This window comes from Pelophylax lessonae, assembly GCF_965119305.1.
Source record: "Pelophylax lessonae genome assembly, chromosome: 8".
NCBI lineage: Eukaryota > Metazoa > Chordata > Amphibia > Anura > Ranidae > Pelophylax > Pelophylax lessonae.
This window is the reverse complement of record NC_138775.1, coordinates 7,552,035-7,578,098: the sequence shown is the minus strand read 5'-3', so window position 1 is coordinate 7,578,098 and position 26,064 is coordinate 7,552,035. Positions and strand designations below refer to the sequence as shown.

The 26,064-nt window shown below is 44.3% G+C and overlaps 1 protein-coding gene across 1 annotated transcript; it reads left to right on the top strand.

The window, feature by feature from the left end:
- Positions 1-17,520: 17,520 nt before the first annotated feature.
- On the top strand, positions 17,521-26,003 carry LOC309561617 (uncharacterized protein; the record flags this gene model as incomplete). Its single annotated transcript, XM_082265620.1, has 2 exons — positions 17,521-18,152; positions 25,563-26,003. The coding sequence occupies exons 1-2, from the start codon at positions 17,556-17,558 to the stop codon at positions 26,001-26,003; spliced, it is 1,038 nt and encodes a 345-aa protein (XP_082121746.1). The 5' UTR covers positions 17,521-17,555.
- Positions 26,004-26,064: the final 61 nt, after the last annotated feature.

The following is a 26,064-nucleotide window of genomic DNA, read 5'->3' as shown; positions in this document are numbered from 1 at the left end:
CAGGCTACCAGACCTCCTCGACTAATAACCCTAAAGAATATACTGAGTACATTAAGAGGTATAAACAGAAAGAAAAAAAGAACCTTATTGTTTAAAGGATGATATATGATCTGGTCTTTCAAGCAGCAGGGATATAGAAAATTAATCTGCCAATCGTGGTACTATATTCCTAGGAGGTTTAGGACTCCTGATAATATCCCTAAGAATTATATATTCCAATGATATACAGGGTGACAAGGGAAAATCAATTAAGGGTTAATGATTTTAAGAGGGGATTGTGGGAGATGGGGAGATATCAAATTCTATGTGTCCTCCATTTTGTATGTCCCTACCCCATTTTGTATGCATTAATGTCTTATAAGCTGTGTGTTTGTGTGTGTATGTGACCTTAGTTACACAAGATATGAAAAGTGCCTACGTACCATGGAAAATTTCTGCAGTTCGCGATAAGGCTGTGTCAGGTGATTCTAGTCACACGAGATATATGTCTTATATGGTATTACTCCCCAAGGTGACCTTTTGTCTCCTGAAGCTGTTTAACCAATAAGAACGTAACAAGTGCCCTATACCTATGATTATATGCCTTTATCTTTACTATATAAGCCGCAACGAGCCTATAATAAACTGAGAGCTTGGTTTCACTATACATCTGTCTCCGTCTGTGTTATTTCCAGAAACCATCCTCCCGGGCCTGTCAGACACAAAGCGAGCAAAAGAAGTTAATGATGGTCCGGGACTATCATTGGGATCAGGGATCCCAGTAACTAACAACATACATACATGCCAATCTGTATGCAATTGCACTGTATGTTGGCAGATTGCATGCAGATTGTACACCAGACCACAGGCTATCGTTTGTGGTGTGTGGGTGTGGGGACAGTGGGAAGAGTGATCAACACAGGGGTTCTGGCTTGTAGGATAGCTGGAGGAATCCTAGTAGTGTGTGGTAATTGCTAGACTGCTCCCCAACCCTTAGAGTGCATCAGATTGTATGTAAGATTTGTATCTGCCTGTGTGTGGTCAGCCAGCTGGATTGGACTGGAGTCTCCCTCTAGTGGTGACCGAAGGCAGTGCAGGCTGTGAAAGTATTGCAACCAATCTAATTACTTAAGCCCCGTACACACGTACCGATCGTCGGCCGAACGATCGGCTGTCTGTGTTTTTTCTTTTATGAGCATGCCCAGTCTTGCAAATCTGCTGTCTGTCGGCCGAATTCTGTACTGACTGGCGAACAATCGGCCGTTCTGGTGTCGGCATACAAACATTTTAATGCTTGCACGACAGATTCTGTTCGGCCGAAAGTGCGCTGTCGGCTGTCGGAAGCATCATACTAACAAGCCTACATTTGGCCGATCGGTCGTCTGCCGAATCTTTTCTGCGACAATCGGTACGTGTGTACGAGCCTTTAGTAGGAATTTTCTTTATTTCCGTTATCCCCTTATACTGCCCAGTCACGATTCATCACGTCTCGTTTAGCTAGTCGCCGTGGGCATGGTTGAATCGTGACAGATTGGTTTCCTCCCACACTCCAAAGACATGCTGGTAGGTTAATTGGATCCTGTATAAAAAATTGGCCCTGCTGTGTATGTATGTGAGTGATGCCTCGTACACACGTACCGATCGTCGTCCGTAAATATTCGGCCGACAACCGATCGGCCGATTGTATGCTTGTTAGTATGATGCTTTCGACAGCCGACAGCGCATTTTCGGCCGAACAGAATCTGTCCTGCAGGCATTAAAATTTTTGTTGGCCAACACCAGAACGGCTGATTGTTCGCCAGTCAGTACAGAATTCGGCCGACAAACAGCAGATTAGCAAGACTGGGCATGCTCAGAAAAGAAAAAACATACGGAAAGTTATTCATCACATGACATCACTTCTGCAGTCGGCTGTTGTTGGCCGACAAAATTCATGTGCAGTCTTTTGCAGTTTTCAGCGGACAGGACAGCCCTGGACAAAAGACGGCCGATCGGTACATGTGTACGAGGCATTAGGGACCTTAGATTGTAAGCTCCTTGAGGGCAGGGACTGATGTGAATGTGCAATGTATATGTAAAGCGCTGTGTAAATTGACTGTGCTATATAAGTACCTGAAATAAAAAAAAAAAAATATATATATATACATACATACACACCAGTACATACAGTATATATATATATACACACACAGATATAGATGTGATTGTATAGTTAATGTGTTTCTAACCTGCTGTTGATGTATATTTCACTGCAGTAGGGAGAGTTTTTACTTTCACTTTTGGGCACTGGGACATTCACAGCAGAGATCTCCTATTTCTTCCTGCTATCTCCACCTCTGAGCTGGAGAAGTAGGAAGAGGAGATCTTCAAAGAGAAGCACAGTGATCAGGTGACATCATGTGTTTCTAAACTGGCCGTTTCTATTGCAGTGAATGCAAGCTGTTTGTGTACTGAGATGAGAAGAGAAGACTATGTTCTCCACTACTCTTCTCAGTATTTTAAACCTGCAATGCTCTGAGACAAGCCGTGATCATCCAGATCTCGGCTTATCTCAGTTTACTAAACGTACACCTAAATGTGTCCCTAGGAGGTGCTTTTTAACTGTGTGGGGGATGGGTTTGCTGCATGAACACAGGGACACTGGCAGGGAAGGGGTTAACTTTACTAGTGATCAAGGGGTTAAGTGTGTCCCTAGGGGCGTGATTCTAACTGTCAGGGGGCGTGGCTTGTGAAGTAATCACAGAGACATGTGATCCTATGTAGCAGGATCACATAGCCTCTGTGATCACTTCAGGGAGAATGACAGACGGCTGTGTTTACATCAGCCGTCTGTCCTTCTCTCTGAGCTGCGGGAGATCGCGAGTGGCCGCGGCCATCGGAGCCGCCAGGCACACGCAATGGCTCCCCAGCTGATGAGCGTGGGCGCGCCTCCGGCGGTGCGCAATTGCACACTAGCTCCTCCCAGGCGAGCGCTGTACATGTATGGCACTTTGCCTGGGAGCGCCAGATTGCCGCCGTGTGGGCGGTCGGCAAGCAGTTAAAGTGGACCTGTCATCAGAAATGTATTGCCATGCTAAGTAATGTGTCAATGTAACACTTCCAGGTATAAATTACCTCTCATAGAGATCACAGCACTCCCCCTGACAATACTTTTCTGCTTTTCTCTCCAGAAGGGCAGTGCCATCTTTGTTCAGGCATCATCCTAGGTCACCATCTACGTTGTACTTCCTGGAGTGATATAGTGGCTCAGAGATTAGACAGCTCTCATCAATTCTGGTGCCTTTTCAATTCCTGGCTGTGTTCACAAATGTGACTGGCTATAAAGTTGCAGGGTTTCAGCCTTACCAATGGGGAGGGGAGACTGAAGAAAAGCTTCCTCCTGCCTGCAGCAGGCTGATGACATCATCTCAGCCTAGGCAAAGTCACTGACCGGAGCTCAAGGACAACTTTTTAAGATCAACTTCTGCTGCACAGAACCCTGTAAGAGAATGGCTGAACTGCAATGATAACAGGGGCTGCCATGTAATGCCTATAGAAAGTGGGTGGAGCCAAAGACTCAAAGACAGGGATTTAGCATCCATTAAAAAATGCAGTATTTATTTAAGTGGTCTAATCATTTACCAGAGAGGTCCTCAACTCTTTTCAGTTTACAAATTGTAAAGTAGCATTTTAAATAATAATAATAATATCAATAATACTACTGCTACTAATATTAATAATAATTATTATGATTGTTGTTTATAATAATCATAATTATATTATATTTATATATTATATCCTAATGTGATATAATGTAATACTTAATATATAAAATTAAATATAAATATACCTAAAAAGTTAACATTTTCACCTCTAATCTTGGGATAATTGTGTCCAGACCCTTTCCTTTCACCATAAGGTAATAGTTGGAAAAAATTCAAGAGCCTGTACAGGCCTTTTTACTCTCATATTGGAAAAGCAGTGGGATGTAAGGATAAACAGGTAGCAGTTCAGGGGTAAGTGCAGGCAGCAGGCACAAATACCAGGATACAAGCCAGAGGTCAGGAAAGGCAGTGAACATAGATAATCATGAACAACCAGAGGCCAGGGCAGGCAGTGGATACATATACCAAAATACTAGCAAGAGGCCAGGGCAGGCAGTGGATACATATACCAAAATACTAGCAAGAGGCCAGGGCAGGCAGTGGAGATGGATAGTCAGAAATAAGCCAGAGGTTAGGGAGGCAGTGGACATGGATTACCAGGAATAAGCCAGAGGTTAGGGAGGCAGTGGACATGGATTACCAGGAATAAGCCAGAGGTTAGGGAGGCAGTGGACATGGATTACCAGGAATAAGCCAGAGGTCAGAGCAGGCAGTGAACATAGATAATCATGAACAACCAGAAGTAAGGACAAGCAGTGGACACAGATACCAAAATACAAGCAAGAGGCCAGGGCAGGCAGTGTAAATAGAGAGTCAGAAATAAGCCAGAGGTCAGGGCAGGCAGTGAACATAAATTACCAGGAATAAGCCAGAGGTTAGGGAGGCAGTGGACATGGATTACCAGGAATAAGCCAGAGGTCAGAGCAGGCAGTGAACATGGATTCCAAAATTCTAGCCAGAGGCCAGGGAAGTCAATGGACACAAATAGTCAGGATTAAGCCAGAGGCCAGGGCAGGCAGCGGACACAAATAGTCAGGAATAAGTCAGAGGTCAGAGCAGGCAGCGGACATGGATACCACAATACTAGCCAGAGGCCAGGGCAGGCAGGGGACACAAATAGTCAGGAATAATAAGCCAGAGGCCAGGGCAGGCAGGGGACACAAATAGTCAGGAATAAGCCAGAGGCCAGGGCAGGCAGTGGATACAAATAGTCAGGAATAAACCAGAGGTCAGGGCAGGCAGTGGACATGGATTCCAAAATTCTAGCCAGAGGCCAGGGAAGTCAATGGACACAAATAGTCAGGATTAAGCCAGAGGCCAGGGCAGGCAGCGGACACAAATAGTCAGGAATAAGTCAGAGGTCAGAGCAGGCAGCGGACATGGATACCACAATACTAGCCAGAGGCCAGGGCAGGCAGGGGACACAAATAGTCAGGAATAATAAGCCAGAGGCCAGGGCAGGCAGGGGACACAAATAGTCAGGAATAAGCCAGAGGCCAGGGCAGGCAGTGGATACAAATAGTCAGGAATAAACCAGAGGTCAGGGCAGGCAGTGGACACAAATAGTCAGGAATAAGCCAGAGGCCAAGGCAGGCAGCTGACACAAATAGTCAGGCATAAGCCAGAGGCCAGGGCAGGCAGTGGACACAAATAGTCAGGAATAAGCCAGAGGCCAGGGCAGGCAGCTGACATAAATAGTCAGAAATAAGCCAGAGGTCAGGGCAGGCAGCGGACATGGATATCAAAATACTAGCCAGAGGCTAGGGCAGGCAGTGGACACAAATAGTCAGGAATAAGCCAGAGGCCAGGGCAGGCAGTGGACACAAATAGTCAGGAATAAGCCAGAGGTCAGGGCAGGCAGTGGACACAAATAGTAAGGAATAAGCCAGACGCCAGGGCAGGCAGCAGACACAAATAGTCAGGAATAAGCCAGAGGCCAGGGCAGGCAGCTGACACAAATAGTCAGAAATAAGCCAGAGGTCAGGGCAGGCAGCGGACGTGGATAATCAAAAAATAGAGCCAGAGGTTGGCACACAGGACTCAAAGGAAGAATGGAGGCTGGATTGTGGGAAGGCTCACCAAAAGCATGGTAGCTAGCTAGTGAAAGCCAAGTTTAAATAGATTGGGCAGAGGAAGGCGGTCCATTTGATTGGATGTGACAGTAACAGGCAGTGAGTGGCATTGGGCAGAGACATTTATTGCCAAGCAGTGTATCTTGGCCTTATTTGTGTCAGAAATACAACTTTCCACAATGATAACAGTGTTTTCACATATAGCATTTCACAAATGTAAAACAAAAGCTATCTCCTGAATGTCAACTGGAGTCCTATTTAATGGTACTCTAAAGAGTTGGATCTATAAAATGAAACCGCTGATGATTCCACTGTTGCAAATTCAGTAATGACACCATGCATGTAAGTAGTGAGGGTTTCCTTCTACTGTGCAACTCAGTGATCTGGATGTATATGTGAGAAAAATGTCAGCATTCATCTGATTGGTGGCCCCGGGGAATGCAGAAGTTGGCAAGGACAATCGGTCCTCATTCCTGTCTGAAAGGAACATCCTATAATTAGAGAGATAATTGATACTGCCAATATTAATGAAGATGACAAATGGTGTGGTCACCTCGATGCCAAGATACAATCTGCACACCAATAAACCTGACCGAATACCAAGAATTCCCAGTCTGATATGATGGGAAAAAGCTGAGCACTTTAATTATAGGGATGAGGTTCAGGTTCATCGTTACCATGGGTTGGAGATGTAATGGAAATATTGGAGTCTACAAATTATTTTTACCTGAAATGAACATTATTGTGAACTTTTGATGGCTCTAACGTTTCAGAACACTGCCTGGACATTCTGAGAGCAGCTGACATCATAAACCAGCTCTGGTATTTTATCTAGAGATAGTATCTGGGACTATTGTCCACTAGGCCACCTGTCTGCCATCTCTCAACACTGTAATGTTCAATGGTCCTGAAGGGGTATGTGACAAATAACTCTACAGGGTTTTTGTACTTCAGAATGCTCAATTGAGGTAAGAGGGGATGGAGGGCAGCTGGATACAGCTGGTGACTTAAAGTGGAGTTCCGGCCGCAAAATTGTCACAATATATTTTGTGCCATCCGCTTCCTTAGTGTCACCTGAAAAACAATTGGATATTCCCGATTTTTTTTTTTTTTTTTTACTTACCTTGTTGCAAAAGAAAATATACTCACCTTCCTTCCACTTCCTCCCTCTGCGGCCGCGGCCTGCGCCGTCACTTCCTGTCCAGCAATGCATCCTCTTACTCTTACTTAGCTCTTACTCATCACTCCCAGGAGGCAATGGGCAGTGACGTAGGCGGGGGCGTCCGCTCCTCTCATCGCGTTATGAATCGCGCTGCATTCATCTGCCCCATCCAGCTAGAACCAGGAAGCAGGGCATACATTTTCATACAGCGGCTTCGGGTGACCACAACAAAAATGGCGACCCTCAGCAAACGATTTCTAAAGTAAGATTTTATGATTGCAAATCACTTATTAACCACTTAAGCCCCGGAAGATTTTACCCCCTTCCTGACCAGGGGGTATTTTGCGATTCGGCACTGCGTGACTTTAACGGACAATTGCGCGGTCGTGCGACGCTGTACCCAAATGAAATTGACGTCCTTTTTTCCCACAAACAGAGCTTTCTTTTGGTGGTATTTGATCACCTGTGCGATTTTTTGATCATGCGCTATAAACAAAAAAAGAGCGACAATTTTGAAAAAATAACAATATTTTTCACATTTTTTCACATGAAATTCCCAAAAAAAAAAAAAGTAAAAATCAAATTTTTTTAACATTTTAGGCCAATTTGTTTTCTGCTACCTATGTTTGGTAAAAAAAAAATTCGCAATAAGCATATTTTGATTAGTTTGCGCAAAAGTTATTGCGTTTACTAACTAAGGGAAAGATTTTTGTCATTTTTTTTTTAACAAGTAATAGCGGCGATCTGCGATTTTTTTGCGGGACTGCGACATTGCGGCGTACAGATCGGACCCTTGACTGACATTTTTGATAATTTTGGGGGTACCAGTGACATTACTACAGTAATCAGTGCTATACATATGCACTGTTACTGTAAAAATGATACTGGCAGGGAAGGGGTTAACTTTATTGGAGAAGGAGGGGTTAAGTGTGTCCCTAGGGGCGTGCTTCTAACTGTAAAGGGGCGTGGCTTTTCTTGTAACAGCAGAGATCTATGGTCCTACATAGCAGGACCGTATGATCTGTGCTGTTACACAGGGGAGAATGACAGTCGGCTTTGTTTACTCTAGCCGCCTGCCTTTCTCCCTCTCCGTCCGACGATCGCGAGTGACCGGCGGATATCGTCCCAGTGAGCGAGTGGTGGCACGCGCTTGCCCCCTATTGGCTCGCAGGCTAGTGACGTACCGGTACGTTTGCCTGCACGGGGCTGACCGCCGCAGTATATATACTTGCGGCGGTCAGCAAGTGGTTAAACTGTGTAAAACCGGATTAGCGGATGTATGAACGGCGGTGGATCGCTATTTGGGAAGTTTTTAAAAAAAAATAAAAAACGATTTTGTGGCCGGAACTCCACTGTAAAGTTGACCTAGGACTGCCCACCTCCCCCTCCATTAGCTGCCCAAGATATATGAAAGGGAATGTCTCTACCTGGATGGGTGGGAGTGGGGCAGAGGTGGAGTATAAAGGCAATATACAGACCCCCGCACAGCCCTCCTTGCCCTTCGGCCCCAATGGGGACGGAAAGGTTTTTCTGTCCAATGTATCTCTATTGTTCTGTCTACCTGTTACTGTAACTTTCTTTCCTTTATGTATAGTAACATTTTTTTTACATTGCAACACTAATCTTTTTGTATCACTTTGTATTTTATTTGTAACATCACTGCTTTTAAAGTTTTACCAGCTATGTTATCTTTGGTTATATTTGAATAATTGTAAGTGTAATTAAACTAAATCTTTATTTTATAGCCCAGTTATCATTTATTATTAATTTTATTCGTAATAGCCACAACAGCATTGGCTAGATTCTTTAATAGGCAAAAAGGTTGAAGTCACTTATTATATTTATCATTAAGCAAATAGGTGAGGTGGTAGAAATCGCCAAAAGCAGAGATTGGCAGTCCTGGAGAAATTGTGTGCACTGATCGGCTTTTGAAGTTTCAGCAGCAGGCTTAGAAGGGCCGATAAGGGTAGTTTTGGATTAGGGATGCACCGATCCGACTTTTTTGGTTCCGATCCCGATCTTTTGCTTTGTGAAATCGCCGATCCCGAGTCCGATCCGGAAGTACTGTTTTGTGAGCTTATAACAAAATAATACTTCCGGATCGGTATCGGCAGATACCTTATAACAATTGTGCATTCAAAATCTAAAATGTCATGAGTTTAGTCTTTAAGAGGTTAAACTTCCCTCCCCCGGCAGATGGAATGAAATGATACATTGTAATCTTTGTGTTTACTTAACTGGGAGAGTTGAAAGGCATTTGCAGGAAGCTCTTTTTTTTTTCTTTGACAGCTGTTCTCTGCTCCCTCACAAGCTATAAAGAGCAAAACCGGATTGGCCCATGGATCTGTTAATTTTACCGATTCCCCGATCCGGCTAATTTGCCCATATTGGGGCCGATATCCGATCCGAATATCGGATCGGTGCATCCCTATTTTGGATAAGCCACCTCCCCCCATTATAAAAGGTCATAAAGTAATTGATTGAGTTCCATAACAAAATGGTTTTAGACCAGTGTTTCTCAAAAATTGAAAAAACACATTAGGGGGAGAGGGCTGCACACCCCAAATTGCTTGTAAAGAAAAAGAGTTCCCCCACGGTTTTTTTTTTTTTAACAGAAAGTGATTCTTCTTGAGATCAAAAATTGTAAAATTATCGATTTTATTAACAATTGGTTAAAAGATTTCCACATGGAAGGTAATATGAGCTCTGGTTACAATATTAACCCTTCAGAAGGGCATAGAAAAAAGACAATACATGAATAAAACAATCACAACCAATGAGTGGTACCCTCGACGCGTTTCGACCTAGTCCCTAATGTTCTTCTTCAGGGAGTTTGTGATGTCTATAAAGTACATTATAAAATTAGAATTACAGTGTAAAAAACATAACAAGAATGGCTATAAAAGTGCAGCCTGTCTATTTACCATTACACAGATGAGTATCTTTATACCAGAAACTTGATTTGTTGATTCAGAATCATCCTAGAGAGGTCCTCCAAGCATCCAGAGTGGGTAAAAAAAAAAAAGAAACTGGCTTACAAGGAGTCACATTTAAAAGGACACATGGGATGGTGGGAGATTTACCTGCAAAAATATAGAAGATAGAGGTGAAATTTCAAAAAGATTTTGATAGGTAGGTAGAAAAAGGCAACCAACAGGGTAGTCTAAAAGATAGATGCATCTGGGGCGATAAGCTTATGTAGCACTGCCCCCGTAAGGACTGCCAGAATCACACTTTTCGGGTCCCCCTGAGTTACCTGCATACAGTTCTTCAGTTTTCCTTCTTTGGCTAGTTTCAATAATCATTCCAAGGGTATTTGGTTGTTTTGTGTTTATTTAAATTAGGGATAGGAGAAGGGAATAGTGGGATACTGAAATTAACTATACACAATTGCTTTCTGTTTTTGGAGACAAAATCTCTTTTCCTCTAGACGTAAAGAGTTCCCCCTTTTCCTCTGTGATGACCTTAAATTGAATAACTCAACACCAAGTTCACTATATGGACCCCCTTATGTATTTATACATGGAGATCATATCCCCCCTTATGTATTTATACATGGATATCATATCCCCCCTTATGTATTTATACATGGAGATCATATCCCCCCTTATGTATTTATACATGGAGATCATATCCCCCTTATGTATTTATACATGTTGATCATATCCCCCTTATGTATTTATACATGGAGATCATATCCCCCCTTTATGTATTCATACATGGAGATCATATCCCCCCTTATGTATTTATACATGGTGATCATATCCCCCCCTTATGTATTTATACATGGAAATCATATCCCCCCTTATGTATTTAAACATGGTGATCATATCCCCCTTTATGTATTTATACATGGAGATCATATCCCCCCTTATGTATTTATACATGGTGATCATATCCCCCCTATGTATTTATACATGGTGATCATATCCCCCCCTTATGTTTTCATACATGTTGATCATATCCCCCCCTTATGTATTTATACATGGAGATCCTATCCCCCCCCTTATGTATTTATACATGGAAATCATATCCCCCCTTATGTATTTATACATGGAGATCATATCCCCCCTTATGTATTTATACATGGTGATCATATCCCCCCTTATGTATTTATATGTGGAGATCATATCCCCCTTTATGTATTTATACTTGGAGATCATATCTCCCCTTATGTATTATACATGGTGATCATATCCCCCCCTTATGTATTTATACATGGTGATCATATCCCCCTATGTATTTATACATGGTGATCATATCCCCCCTTATGCATTTATACATGTTGATCATATCCCCCCTTATGTTTTCATACATGTTGATCATATCCCCCCTTATGTATTTATACATGGTGATCATATCCCCCCTTATGTATTTATACATGGTGATCATATCCCCCTTTATGTATTTATACATGGTGATCATATTCCCCCTTATGTATTTATACATGGAGATCATATCCCCCCCCTTATGTATTTATACATGGTGATCATATCCCCCCTTATGTATTTATACATGGTGATCATATTAATCTCCTCTTCTCAAGAGAGAATAAATTCAGTTCCTCTAATCTCTCCTCATAGCTGAGCTCCTCCATGCCTCTTATCAGTTTGGTTGCCCTTCTCTGCACTTTCTCCAGTTCCCCGATATCCTTTTTGAGAACTGGAGCCCAAAACTGAACTGCATATTCCAGGTGAGGTCTTACTAGTATTTTGTACAGGGGCAAAATGATATCTCTTAATTTAACAAGCGGGGCAGAGCGTCCCTGCTGCAGAGCAGCGCACCACGGGAATTGAGGCGTTCCGGGCCTCACACAGGCGGCCTACGTGGCGCGTTGTGATTGGCTCCCACGGTGCACTGCTCTGCAGCAGGGACGCTCTGCCCCACTTGTTAAATGAAGTAATCGGGATACATGGTATTGATGTGCCCGATCAATGTGAACACATCAGCCTCCATCTTTATTGGTGAGTCCCCAGTGACACTTAAACCCCAGTATTCAATGTAAGAATGTGGCTTTATGATATTATCATTTATTATGTGTTAATAAGGCGGAAAGATTACTTCATTTGAGGGGGTTGTCACTGTTCTTGATTGGTGGTATGTTCTTATATATTCTTTGCTCACAATTTGCACTGTATCACATGCCTGGCAAAGGGGTCCTGCGTGGCTCCGAAACGTTGCACTAATTGTTTTTGATGTGATTTTCTCTGGAATAAAGTTCTTGGACTGCTTTTGCAAGATCCTTGGTGTGCTGGCGAATATGTATCTACTTGTCCTGTGTGCCATTCTATCAGAAAAATTTGCAGAAATCATGGACCCAATAATGAAACTCATCAACCTCCCCAGGGTATTCTCATCCCATCAACATCGTTTACTACTGTGTTTCCCCCAAAATAAGACCTACCCTGAAAATAAGACCTACTGAGATTTTCAGGGAGGGCTGAAATATAAACCCTACCCTGAAAATAACCCCTAGTTTAAAGTAGTTATAAAATCCTAGAATCCTGTTTAAGATATTGTCCAATGTGTGTGTTTCTGTAATATAATTGTGCCAAATACTTTCGGTACAGCACTAGCTTCCTGATTGGCCGAAAGGCGAACACATGCCATTGGCCGAGAAGGAGGCAGGAGGACTCGAGGAGACACGAGGGACTGAGGAGAAGCCTCCGCTGCAGGTAAGTCTCTCTGCATTGAAGGGGGCACAGCATGCTGGTCACTGCATTGATAGGGGCACGCTGGTCTCTGCATTGATGGGGGCACGCTGGTCTCTGCATTGATGGGGGCACGCTGGTCACTGCATTGATGGGGGCATGCTGGTCTGTGCATTGAAGGGGGCACGGCACGCTGGTCTCTGCATTGAAGGGGGCAAGCTGGTCACTGCATTGAAAGGGGGCACGCTGATCACTCTGCATTGAAAGGGGGCACGCTGGTCTCTCTGCATTGAAAGGGGGCACGCTGGTCACTCTGCATTGAAAGGGGGCACGCTGGTCACTCTGCATTGAAGGGGGAATACTATACCTTGATTACTGAAGGCCCCTTTCACACTTTTGTGACCTCAAAGTCACGCAATTATTTACAGCGTTTTTTGCCGCAAAGCAATGCCTATTACATTTTTCTGTTTGCGCCCGCCCAAACATTTTGAGCACCAGCCGCCACTGCGGTTCACACTGGGGATTCCCGACAGGCAGGGAGGGAGAGGGGGAGAGAAGACAGCACATTACATGATAAGACCTACCCCGAAAATAAGCCCTACTGTGTCTTTTGGTGCCAAAATGAATATAGGACCTGATCTTATTTTCGGGGAAATACGGTAGGATAGTTTCTTAAAGAAGTTAACTCAAATGCAAATGACCTTTTACTTTACAACAATGTTAGGTGGTTGAGTAAAGGCAGTGTATTGTAACACATTTGGTCCATTTAAACAGAAGTAGAAGCTTTCAAAAGCCAGAAAGTAAAACAGTTTTCAGTGTTTTTACAAGATAAGAGCACAATAGATAACATTTCAGCTTTCCTAGTGGACATAACATCATCTCCTGCTCTGTATGCCATAATAAGGTAGGAGGGGAAGAACTGGGAGGGGCTGTGTAATGTAAAGGGTTCCATGGGGGGGCTGTATAATGTAAAAGGGCTCATGGGGGAGGTGGGGGGACCGTGTAATGTAAAGGGGCTTATGGGAGGGGCTATGTAATGGGAAGGGGTCCATGGGGGGGTTGTGTAATGTAATGGGGCCCATGGGGGGGCTGTGTAATGTATTGGGGCCCAAGGGGCCTGTGTAATGTAAAAGGGTTCAGAGGTGTGGGGGGGGACTGTGTAATGTAAAGGGGTCCCGAGGTGTGGGGGGCTGTGTAATGTAAAAGGTGTCAATAGGTGTGGGGGGCTGTGTAATGTAAAGGGGTCCAGAGGTGTGGGGGCTGTGTAATTAAAGAGGTCAATAGGTGTGGGGGGGGCAGTGTAATGTAAATGGGTCCAGAGGTACAGGGGCTGTGTAATGTAAAGTGGTCCAGAAGTGCAGCAGCTGTGAATTGTAAAGTGGTCCAGAGGTATGGGGGCTGTGTAATGTAAAGGGGTGTAGGGGCTGTGTAATGTGAAGGGGTCCAGAGGTATGGGGGCTGTGTAATGTAAACGAGTTCAGAGGTGTGGGGGGGACTGTGTAATGTAAAGTGGTCCCAAGGTGTGGGGGGCTGTGTAATGTAAAAGGGGTTGATAGGTGTGGGGGGGGGGGGCTGTGTAATGTAAAGGGGTCCAGAGGTGTGGGGGGGGCTGTGTAATTAAAGAGGTCAATAGGTGTGGGGGGGCTGTGTAATGTAAAGGGGTCCAGAGGTACAGGGGCTGGGTAATGTAAAGTGGTCCATAGGTGCAGCAGCTGTGAATTGTAAAGTGGTCCAGAGGTATGGGGGCTGTGTAATGTAAAGGGGTATAGGGGCTGTGTAATGTGAAGGGTTCCAGAGGTATGGGGGCTGTGTAATGTGAAGGGGACCAGAGTTATGGGGGCTGTGTAATGCAAAGGGGTCCAGAGGTAGGGGGGCTGTGTAATGTGAAGGGGTCCAGAGGTATGGGGGCTGTGTAATATGAAGGGGTCCAGAGGTATGGGGGCTGTGTAATATGAAGGGGTCCAGAGGTATGGGGGCTGTGTACTGAGAAGGGGTCCAGAGGTATGGGGGCGGTTTAACCACTTACCGCAAAGTGACGTAGGGCTACGTCGGCAAACTTTGCGGTATTATACCGGAGTGATGTCTCTAGCTAGAGACATCACCCCGGTACCGTTGTTTAGAGACGGCGGTCGGCTTTCTGGCGGTAATGACCGATGCGGCTCGGGAGGACACCCCCCCTCCCGCCGCCTTCCGCGGCTTTGCCCGGGTCTCCTGTTCCACCGGGAGACCCGAGCACCCAGCCGACACGTCCGCTGGCTGGATGGAGTCCCGATCAAAGCTGGAAGCCGATTTGATCGGGTCTCCGATGAATTAACCCGGAGGAGGCGTCCATGATGTCACGTTCGGGTTACTCTGCTGCTAAAGGCGGCAAATTTAAAAAACGAATGTATTCAAAAATGCAGTTTGTGGCGTTTTGAATACATGGAAGTGCAGTGGAGGGGTTTGGGGTCTTTTAGACCCTCGATCCCTCCATAAAGAGTACCTGTCACTGCCTATTACTGTCACAAGGGATGTTTACATTGCTTGTGACAGCAATAAAAGTGATCAGATTTTTTTTTTTTTAAAAACCTGTGAAAAAGATAAAAAAATAATAAAAAAAAATAAATAGGAAAAAATGTTGCACTAAGAGAGCTCTTTGGAGGAACTGATCCTGCTAACTTCTGGCTACAGACTGTGCCTGAGACTGATTTCTCTTGTCTAATCAAGGTAGCACTACACACCTTGACCATGTTTGGCTCTACGTTCAGCTGTGAGTCATCTTTCTCGTCTATGAACATTATTAAAACTAAGTATCATTCCAGGCTCACCAATGAGCACCTACACATGTGCAGGAGAATAGCAGTAACTCAATTTAAGCCAAGATTCAAACTACTGGCCAGACAATGAAAAGCCAATGTAAGGAGCATTCTTTCTACTGACCACCAATGTAAGGAGCATTCTTTCTACTGACCACCAATGTAAGGAGCATTCTTTCTACTGACCACCAATGTAAGGAGCATTCTTCCTACTGACCACCAATGTAAGGAGCCTGACCACCAATGCAAGGAGCATTCTTCCCACTGACCAGCAATGTAAGGAGCATTCTTCCCACTGACCAGCAATGTAAGGAACATTCTTCCCACTGACCACCAATCTAGGGAACCTGACCGCCAATGTATGGGGGATTCTTCCTGCTGACCACCAATCTAAGGAACCTGACCACCAATGTAAGGGGCATTCTTCCCACTGACCACCAATGAAGAGACAATGAAAATACCCCCAATTGTTTGGGACTATAAACACAGGTGCACTTTGATACAAAGTACCATAAGAGGACCAGCAGGGTAATAGCCAACATTCCAGTGGTCTGCAGATGAGATAAAAAAGACCAGAAAGGGTTAAAGGTTATGATTTTAATGGAAGGTCCAGTTTAAGAAAAAACAATTAGGAAATATGACCTGTGAAAAAACACTTGCAGCCTGTTACCACTGTAGTGCAGCCATTCTCAACTTGGGTTCTGTGGAACCCAAGAGCTACTCCAAAGGCCACTAGGGGTTCCTGGAGCTCCGATTCCATAGTGCCTACATAGTTACAATGCCATTTAACAAAGCTAGCTAAATTATCTTTAAAGCGGAGTTCCGGGCACAGATGTCATTTTTTAATAATCATACCCCCGGGGCAGTCAGGGCTAGCACATTCCACAATGGCTAGCCTCTGATCTTTCCCGGTTCGCACTTACCTTTTAGAAGAAATACTTACTTATAAAATTTCTTCCACAGCATTTCCATCTCTCTTGTGGGCAGCTGAAGCCGGCGCGGTCCTCTTCTGTGTCTTCTTCCGCATCTTCGTGTCCCAGAATGCGCTGCACCGGCCCCTCTCGTCACTTCCGGCGCGGCGCTGCATTCCTCCACAGCTTCTGGGCATGCCCAGAAGCTGTTTAACAGAGGAATGCGGCATCGCCTGGAAATGACGAGCGGGGCCGGTGCCTTCGCATTGATTCCTGGGAGCTGTGACGTTCAGCTCCCAGGAATCATAGCGAGGCAGGAAGTGACGGGGTGAGCCGCGGCTCCGAGGGAGGAAGTACTCTGAGGTGAGTATCTTCGATCTTCAATTGCAAGGTGAGTAAACAAAAAAAAAAAAATAACTATCCAATTCCTTTTCAGGTGTGGCATACCTAGAGGAGGGGCACAAAAAAAAAAATTGTTTTTGTGCCCGGAACTCCGCTTTAAAGCTGTCTGACCACCAATGAAAGGAGCATTCTTCCATCTGACCACCAATGTAAGGGACATTCTTCCATCTGACCACCAATGTAAGGGACATTCTTCCATCTGACCACCAATCTAAGGAACATTCTTCCCACTGACCACCAATGAAAAGAAACATTCTTTCCTCTGACCATCAATGTAAGCAGCATTCTTCCACTGACCACCAATCTAAGGAACCTGAACATCCAATGTAAGGGACATTCTTCCCACTGACCACCAATGTAAAGGACATTCTTCCCACTGACCACCAATGTAAAGGACATTCTTCCCACTGACCACCAATGTAAAGGACATTCTTCCCTCTGACCACCAATGTAAGGAGCATTTTTCTAATGACCCCTTCTGAACTAATCCTATCAGGGGGTTTCCTGACACCTAGCAATTTTTATAAGGGTTCCTCTGGAGTAAAACGTTTAAGAAAGCCTGCAATAGGCTAATGCTGTGTAGGCACCACTATTGTGGGGGGTAATGTTTAAAAACTACTACATAATTGCTCTTGGCTTTTTCATTGCACATGAAAAGCGTGTATTCTACCTGGCACAGGTACACAAATCCTACATTGCCCAACAAACCACTTACGTTTCTTTACGCAGCTCCTTCACTGGTAATCTTTTTTTGCCAACCCCACCCTTATTTATTCTTCACACATTGGTCTTATATTAGTATGACTAATTGTTCTATCTACCCAAATCAACAGATACATAACAGTGAAAGTGGATGGTAACAGTCAGAACAAAATCCGATGCTTCATCAGCTGCTATTCTCCAATGTTCCTCCTAAATGGGGCAAATTCATCCCTCACAATGTCCTCAGGAGGAAAAGGTAAGACAACGAACATCGCCTCCTTCATCAAAGAACACTTCAACATTGTTGGGAACTCCATTCTTGTGATGGTTCTTCTCGGATTAGAGAAAATCATGGACCTGGAATTTAGATGTCCCGCTAACAGACCCCTGGCGATCGCCTACAGCTTGGTGTTCCTCATCATACCAACTGCAATTGTCGGAGTTGTGGCATGCTATTTAAGCCCAGAAGGGATGTGCTGCAAAACTGGAAAAAGAGGGAACAGCACAGAAATGAAAGCCGGTACTGAGGAGGGCGACAGTAAAATCAACATCGAATCAAATAAGACTTTCCAAAATCTGGAATTGTCAGAAACAAAAACTGAAACCAAGAATGCAAAGTGCAGATGCTGCTGTGCCAATATACAGAGTCGTTTCTTTGAAATTAAGGTTGTCGTGATTTGGATACTGATTGTAATGACAGATGGACGGTACGGGGATTGCTTCGTGAAGTCTGTGGATGAATTAATAGAAATAAAAAATTCAAGTATCTCTCATAGAGAACTTCTGCTGAGCTGGACAGAAATACGAAGTGATTACTTGATACATTTGTTCCAGGTAAAGACATTTTTTTCACCTATAAGTACACCAAGCCAATCACATCAGTCTCTGCACCAGAGGAGCTTACACTCTAACTCCCCCACCACACTTCCACACTTCCACACTCTTATTAATATTATCATTATAAGTTTTTAAAGTTCTGACATATATTGCAGCGCTCTACAGAGAATACCGAGCCAGTCACATCAGTCTCTGCACCAGAAGAACTTACACTCTAATGTCCTCTCACAGTTACACACTATTATTATTATACATTTACTGTATATAGCTCTGACATATATCGCAGTGCTGTACAGAGAGAGAGACAAATAGTATTTTCACACTCGGTGCCCAGTGCCAGCGGCCATCACCCCTAATCAATGTGTATACAAAAGAAGTTCCCCTTATGGAGTGGGACTATAAATGCCGCTAGACACTGTATATGACATAAAAAATCTTTATTGAGTTACAAATTGAAACAAATCATACAAAACAAAAAGTATTGAGAAAACTCAAAAACACATACAGGGCATTAAAATACGCATGCATATTGACAGACCATATACCGAACCAGGATGAGGACGCTCAGGTGTACAGGGCGATCATGGAACCGGAACCGACCCTACGCGTTTCGGGCATAGATACAGCCCTTCTTCAGGGGTCACCCAGAGTTCCAGATAAAGCGCCTAGTATATCCCTTGCGTCCAACCAATGGATTGGATCGGTCTGTCAGATTAAAAACGGTATTGCTACCGTGTGGAGGGATGCCCAAGTTTCCCAAGGCCCGTTCAGGGCAAAGAGATCTAACGAATCTAAATAATATAGGAGTTTACCTTTTTTAAATTGAATTACTGAAATAAATAAACTCTTTGATGTTATTTATTTTTTTGGGATGCACCTGTATATAATCTATATATATATATACTGCTAAAAAAAATAAAAGGAACACTTTTTAATCAGAGTATATTATCAAGTCAATTAAACTCCTTGGATATTGATCTGGTCAGTTAAGTAGCAGAGGGGGTTTGTTAATCAGTTTCAACTGCTTTGGTGGTAATGAAATTAACAACAGGTGCACTAGATGGGCATAAATGAGACAACCTTCAAACCAGGAATGGTTTTACAGGTGGTGGCCACTGAAATTTTTTTCCCTGTTCATCTTTTCTGACTGTTTTTGACTAGTTTTGCATTTGGCTGGGGTCAGTGTCACTACTGCTAGTATGAGGCCATACCTGGACCCTATAGAGGGGGTATGTGTCACTACTGGTAGCATGAGGCAATACCTGGACCCTATAGAGGGGGTCAGTGTCACTACTGGTAGCATGAGGCAATACCTGGATCCTATAGAGGGGGGTCAGTGTCACTACTGCTAGTATGAGGCCATACCTGGACCCTATAGAGGGGGTATGTGTCACTACTGGTAGCATGAGGCAATACCTGGACCCTATAGAGGGGGCCAGTGTCACTACTGGTAGCCTGAGGCCATACCTGGACCCTATAGAGGGGGTCAGTGTCACTACTGGTAGTATGAGGCCATACCTGGACCCTATAGAGGTTGCACAGGCAGTTCAACTCCTCCAGGATGGCCCATCAATACCTCCCATTGCCAGAAGGTTTGCTGTGTCTCCCAGCACAGTCTCAGGAGCATGGAGGAGATTCCAGGAGACAGGCAGTTACTCTAGGAGAGCTGGACAGGGCCATAGAAGGTCCTTAACCCATCAGCAGGACCGGTATCTGCTCCTTTGTGCAAGGAGGACCAGGATGAGCACTGCCAGAGGCCTACAAAATGACCTCCAGCAGGCCACTGGTGGGAATGTCTCTGACCAATCAATCAGAAACAGACTTCATGAGGGTGACTTGAGGGCCCGACGTCCTCTAGTGGGCCCTGTGCTTGCTGCCCGGCACTGTGGAGTTTGATTGCCATGTGCCATTGAACACCAGAATTGGCAGGTCTGCCACTGGCGCCCTGTGCTTCTCACAGATGAGAGCAGGTTCAACCTAAACACATGTGACAGATGTGAAGGGTCTGGTGAAGCCATGTAGAGCGTCATACTACCTGTAACATTGTTTACTTTGGTGGTGGGTCAGTGATGGTCCCGGCCTAATGTGGTGAGAGTATGCAGCCAGTTCCTGGAGGATGAAGGAATTGATACCATTAAATGGCCCCCACACTTGCCTGACCTAAATCCAATAGAACACCTCTGAGACATTATGTTTTGGTCCATCGGACACCATCAGGTTGCACCACAGGCTGTTCAGGAGCTCAGTGATGCAGATCTGGGGGGAAATACCCCAGGATGCCATCCATCATCTCAAAAGGAGCATGCCGCGACATTGTCAGGCATGTATACAAGCACATGGGGGCCATACAAACTACTGAGGACCATTTTGAGTTGCTGCAATGAAATTTCAGCAAAATTGACTAGCCTGCTGCATCATTTTTCACTTTGCTTTTTGGGGTGTCTTTGAATTCACCCCTTTGTAGGTTGATAATTTTCATTTCCATTAAACAATGTGGCATCCCTTCGTTCCTAACACATTACCCAGTTTATATCAGTATAGGTATCCAACATGATAAGTGCTTCTTTAATTTTTTTGAACAGTATATATATATATATATATATATATATATATATATATATATATATACAGTTGTGTTCAAAATTATTCAACCCCCACTGAAATTGATTGTTTTGGCCAGTTTGACATTGATTTTGATCATTCAGTCATCCTGCTTACAATTAAATCAAAGAGGCACGTGTAGGTCAGACAAATATAACATAACATTTATAATGAAATAACCACAAATGTCTTTTCTGTGCTCACATCATTATCAGTTTTATTCAACCCCCAAGTGACATTCAATCTTAGTACTTAGTACAACATCCTTTTACAGTTATAACAGCTTTGAAACGTGAAGCATAGCTTGACACAAGTGTCTTTCAGCGATCTACGGGTATCTTAGCCCATTCTTCATGGGCAAAAGCCTCCAGTTCAGTCACATTCTTAGGCTTGTGCACTGCAACTGCTTTCTTTAAGTCCAACCAGAGGTTCTCAATCGGATTTAAGTCTGGTGACTGTGATGGCCACTCCAAAATGTTCCAGCCTTTAATCTGCAACCATGCTCTAGTGGACTTGGAGGTATGCTTGGGATCATTGTCCTGTTGAAAGGTCCAACGTCTCCCAAGCCTCAGGTTTGTGATGGACCGCATCACATTGTCATCCAATATCTCCTGGTACTGAAGAGAATTCATGGTACCTTGCACACGCTGAAGCTTCCCTGTACCTGCAGAGGCAAAACAGCCCCAAAGCATGATTGACCCCCCGCCATGCTTCACAGTAGGCAAGGTGTTCTTTCTTTTCTTCATAGGCCTTGTTCTTCCTCCTCCAAACATAGCGTTGATCCATGGGCCCAAACAGTTCTAGTTTTGTTTCATCATTCCACAGAACACTATCCCAAAACTTCTGTGGTTTGTCCACATGACTTTTGGCATACTGCAGTTGACTCTTCTTATTCTTAGGAGACAGCAAGGAGGTGCGCCTGGGAGTTCTGGCATGGAGGCCTTCATTACGCAGTGTGCGCCGTATTGTCTGAGCAGAAACTTCAGTACCCACATCTGACAAATCTTTTCTCAGTTCCTCAGCAGTCACACGGGGACTTTTCTCCACTCTACGCTTCAGGTAGCGCACAGCAGTCGAAGTCAGCATCTTCTTTCTGCCATGACCAGGTAGCGTTTCAACAGTGCCCTTTGCCTTGAATTTGCGAATGATGCTTCCTATGGTGTCTCTTGGTATGTTTAACATCTTTGCAATCTTCTTATAGCCATTGCCCTTCCTGTGAAGAGTAATCACCTCTTCTCTTGTCTTCCTGGACCATTCTCTTGACTTCACCATGTTTGTAACCACACCAGTAAATGTCTAGAAGGAGCCGAGTATCACAGTCATTTTAAAGCTGCCTAATTAGTGCTTATTAGGCTTTATTGCTGCTCCCTGACATCCACAATACCTGATTGAAAACACTTCAATGAACCTCTGTTCTTCAGAGTGGTAGTCTTTAAGGGGTTGAATAATTGTGTCAATGACAAATTCACAAAAGAAACATTTACTACTGTATTACAAAACCAATTGATGTCATTTTAGTTGCATATGGTTCTTTAAGAAGTCCTTGTAGGATTTCATTCTGAATACAATTGCAAATGTACACTAAATTCCCTAAACCCTTTACAGCATTGGGGGTTGAATAATTTTGAACACAACTGTATATTGTGGCAGGATGACCCTGTGCCACTGGGTTAAATGGTGTTTTACGTCAGATTTTGGAAGAAGCAAGCACACTAATGGCACACCAGCTGAAGAGGTCAGTGTGTGAAGTGAGTGAAGGGAGCCGTGAGAGGAGCTGGTGTGCACCATGGTGTCCAGGTCAGGACAGAGCAAGGCTGAGAGAGAATCAATGAGGGACAGAGCAGTTAGGAAACTGTAAGGAAAATACAGAGCTGAGGTGCAGCGTCTGTGCATAAACACTGGGACGTGTTTCATAGTCAAGAGGACCAAAAAGGTACTAATGTTCAGGAGAACCCTGAAGAGGTACTTGAACAGTAAAGCTGCCACAAGAGAGCCAGGAGGCTGAATGTTATTATGGCATGGAGTAAACTCACTGTTTTGGCACTACCATTGAGTTAAAGTGGAGTTCCACACTAAAATTATACTTACCTCCATCTTCTCGCTCCGGGTCACCTAAAAAACAAATGGATAATCGCAATTTTTTTTTCACTTACCTCGTTTAGAAGAAAATATACTTACCTTACTTCCTCTTCCTCCCCTCGGTGGCCGCGGCGAGTCGTCACTTCCAGGCTTGCAATGATTCCTGGGAGCTGAACGTCATCGCTCCCAGGTATCAATGCGCCTGCACCGGCCCCGACGTCAGTTCCGGTGCAGGCGCCGTCATACCTTGCAAAACAGCTTCTGGGCATGCCCAGAAGCTGTGCAGGGATGACGCTGGGCACCGGAAGTAACGGCAGGGCCGGTGCAGTGCATCGTGGGACCGAAGAAGATGGAAGAGGACGCAGAAGAGGATCACGCTGGCTTCAAGCTGCCCACACCTGAGATGGCAGCGCTGGAGAATACATTTTCAAGGTAAGTATTTCTTCTAAAAGGTAAGTGCAACCCGAGACAGATCAGAGGCTAGCCATTGTGCAATGTACTAGCCCTGACTGTCCCGGGGGTATTTTTATTAAAAAAAACGTTCACTGGGTGGAACTCCGCTTTAAGAAACCCTGAAGTCTCGCAATATATATATATATTTTATATACAGTATATATTATATAGTATAGGTTTGGTGATTTGGAGACATATACAAAAATCTAACATTTTAGAAGCATATTTTACAAACACCAGTTTTCTTGTGCGAATATTTCTTAAACAAATGCCATGGGAACAAAGTTTGCATCTATTGTTCTCTAACACAATGGGAAAATAGATACCGTATATACTCGAGTATAAGCCGACCCGAGTATAAGCCGAGGCCCCTACTTTTTCCACAAAAAGATTGGAAAAATCATTGATTCGAGTATAAGCCTAGGGTGAGAATGCAGGGTGGCGGGCATGGTACAGGAGAATGCAGGGTACTGGCATGGTACAGGAGAATGCAGGGTGACTGGCATGGTGCAGGAGAATGCAGGGTACTGGCATGGTACAGGAGAATGCAGGGTGACTGGCATGGTACAGGAGAACGCAGGGTACTGGCATGGTACAGGAGAATGCAGGGTACTGGCATGGTGCAGGAGAATGCAGGGTACTGGCATGGTGCAGGAGAATGCAGGGTACTGGCATGGTGCAGGAGAATGCAGGGTACTGGCATGGTACAAGAGGATCCGGGGTTGTGGGCATACTACAGGAGATGCAGTGCTGTGGGCATGGTACAGGTGGACCATGCCCGCAGCACTGCATCCCTTGCAGTGTGCCCGCAGCCCTGCATAATGGCAGGTAGTGCAGCTGTTTCACTTACCTGTTCCAGAGGCGCCTTCATTTTAAAAATGGCGCCGCCCGGCGCCGACACGTCATTGCGCACGCGCCGCTCGTATACTTTCGGCTATTCCCAGCCTCTCCCGAGCGGCGGCGGCGTGTGCGCGGTGACATGTATGCGACGGGCGGCGCCATTTTTAAAGCTTAAGCCCGTCGGAGCGGCCAGGGACTTTCTTTTTTTTCTTGACTCGAGTATAAGCCGAGGGGGACGTTTTCAGCACAAAAAAATGTGCTGAAAAACTCGGCTTATACTCGAGTATATACGGTAATACTATATTGTAAAATTATATAAATAACTTGGGCAAATGTAAATGATTTGATGAGAAATGTACACATTATTAGCTGTTTTAGAGGAGTTCTGGTCAAACACTGCAGCCAGGCTACGTCAATAAAAGTTACCAATAGCCTAAAGTGATATTAAAGCTTTGAATTTTCTTTACATTAAAATAACAAACATGTCACACTTACTTGCTCTGTGTAAAGGTTTTGATTGTTGCAGAAAACCGGGCACAGTGTAGATTTAGCTACATTAGCAGGTGAGGTTCCTTCTTTGGTCTTGTGAAGTCCCTTCTGGCTTTTTGTTGTTATTGAGCTCCCCTTTCAGCCTATGCTGCAATCTTTTATTTAGAAAGTTTGGGTAGTGACTCCTGAACGAGCGTATTCCTTTACCCCTTCCTTTCTACATCAGTTTCTATGAGAGAGCATTTACTAAATCAAACTCTAGATGGCATTGCAGCAATCATGCCATAGTTGAAATATACAGTATATGTAAGCTATGGAATGTTTGCTACAATGCCATCTAGAGTTTGATTTAGTAAATGCTCTCTCATAGAAACTGATGTAGAAAGGAAGGGGTAAAGGAATACGCTCGTTCAGGAGTCACTACCCAAACTTTCTAAATAAAAGTCTAGCAGCATAGGCTGAAAGGGGAGCTCAGCTCAATAACAACAAAAAGCCAGAAGGGACTTCACAAGACCAAAGAAGGAACCTCACCTGCTAATGTAGCTAAATCTACACTATGCCCGGTTTTCTGCAACAATCGAAAATACAAACTGTAACCCAAGCTAAGTAACTTTTTAGGGTATCCCTATAAGTATAAAAAACATTGTCAATGCTCATTTACTAGGAAGGTTAGGTAGTGTGTGCATGTGTTGTATGCAATATCTGTAATACGATGTATGTCTTGTATTGTTTCCCTACAATTGTAAGTACTTTGTATGTGTAGTGTTCTTGCTTATTAAAAACACAATAATATACTACAGAGAGTTCTGCTTCCATGCTCTAAGTAACCTTAAACAGACAAAGCAAAACTAGAAATGGTTTGGTGAGCTACTAAAAGTTCTTCACACTTTTCTGAGTAGAAGGTTAAAATGTGCATCGCTATTGAAAACTTTTCTCTCTTTGCAGATTATTGGCCTTGTAGTGATTCTGCTGATAATCATTGTTGTTGTTTTCTTCGAATCGAGGATCTACTCCATTCTCTCATCATTCGGGTGCAAATGTGGATCAGAATCCGAATCAGAGAGGAATAGGAGGATGAATGAGGACGTTTTACTTCAGATCACTGAGGACATCTTACAGGAACAAGCCAGGCAGAGGCAGAAGGAGTTTCTAGTAGCTCTACTTAGCAGAGAAGACTGGGCAACCTATAACCCGGGATCACCCAATGCTCTGGAGGAAGTGGGAAAAATCACAACCAAATGGAAAGAGGAAGTAAAGAGACAATTGGAAGGTCCAGGGCTGGGCTGGGCCAAGGCAGAAGAAGAAACCTCTTTGGGCACCATAGTAAATGGGGGATTTCTGAGGAAGGAACCTCTGCTGTCTCCTCATCAGTCAGCCGTGGCCTGAAACCTCAGACCTGCAGATTACACTCATAAGTGAGCCAAAAGGGCCACCAAATGATCATGTG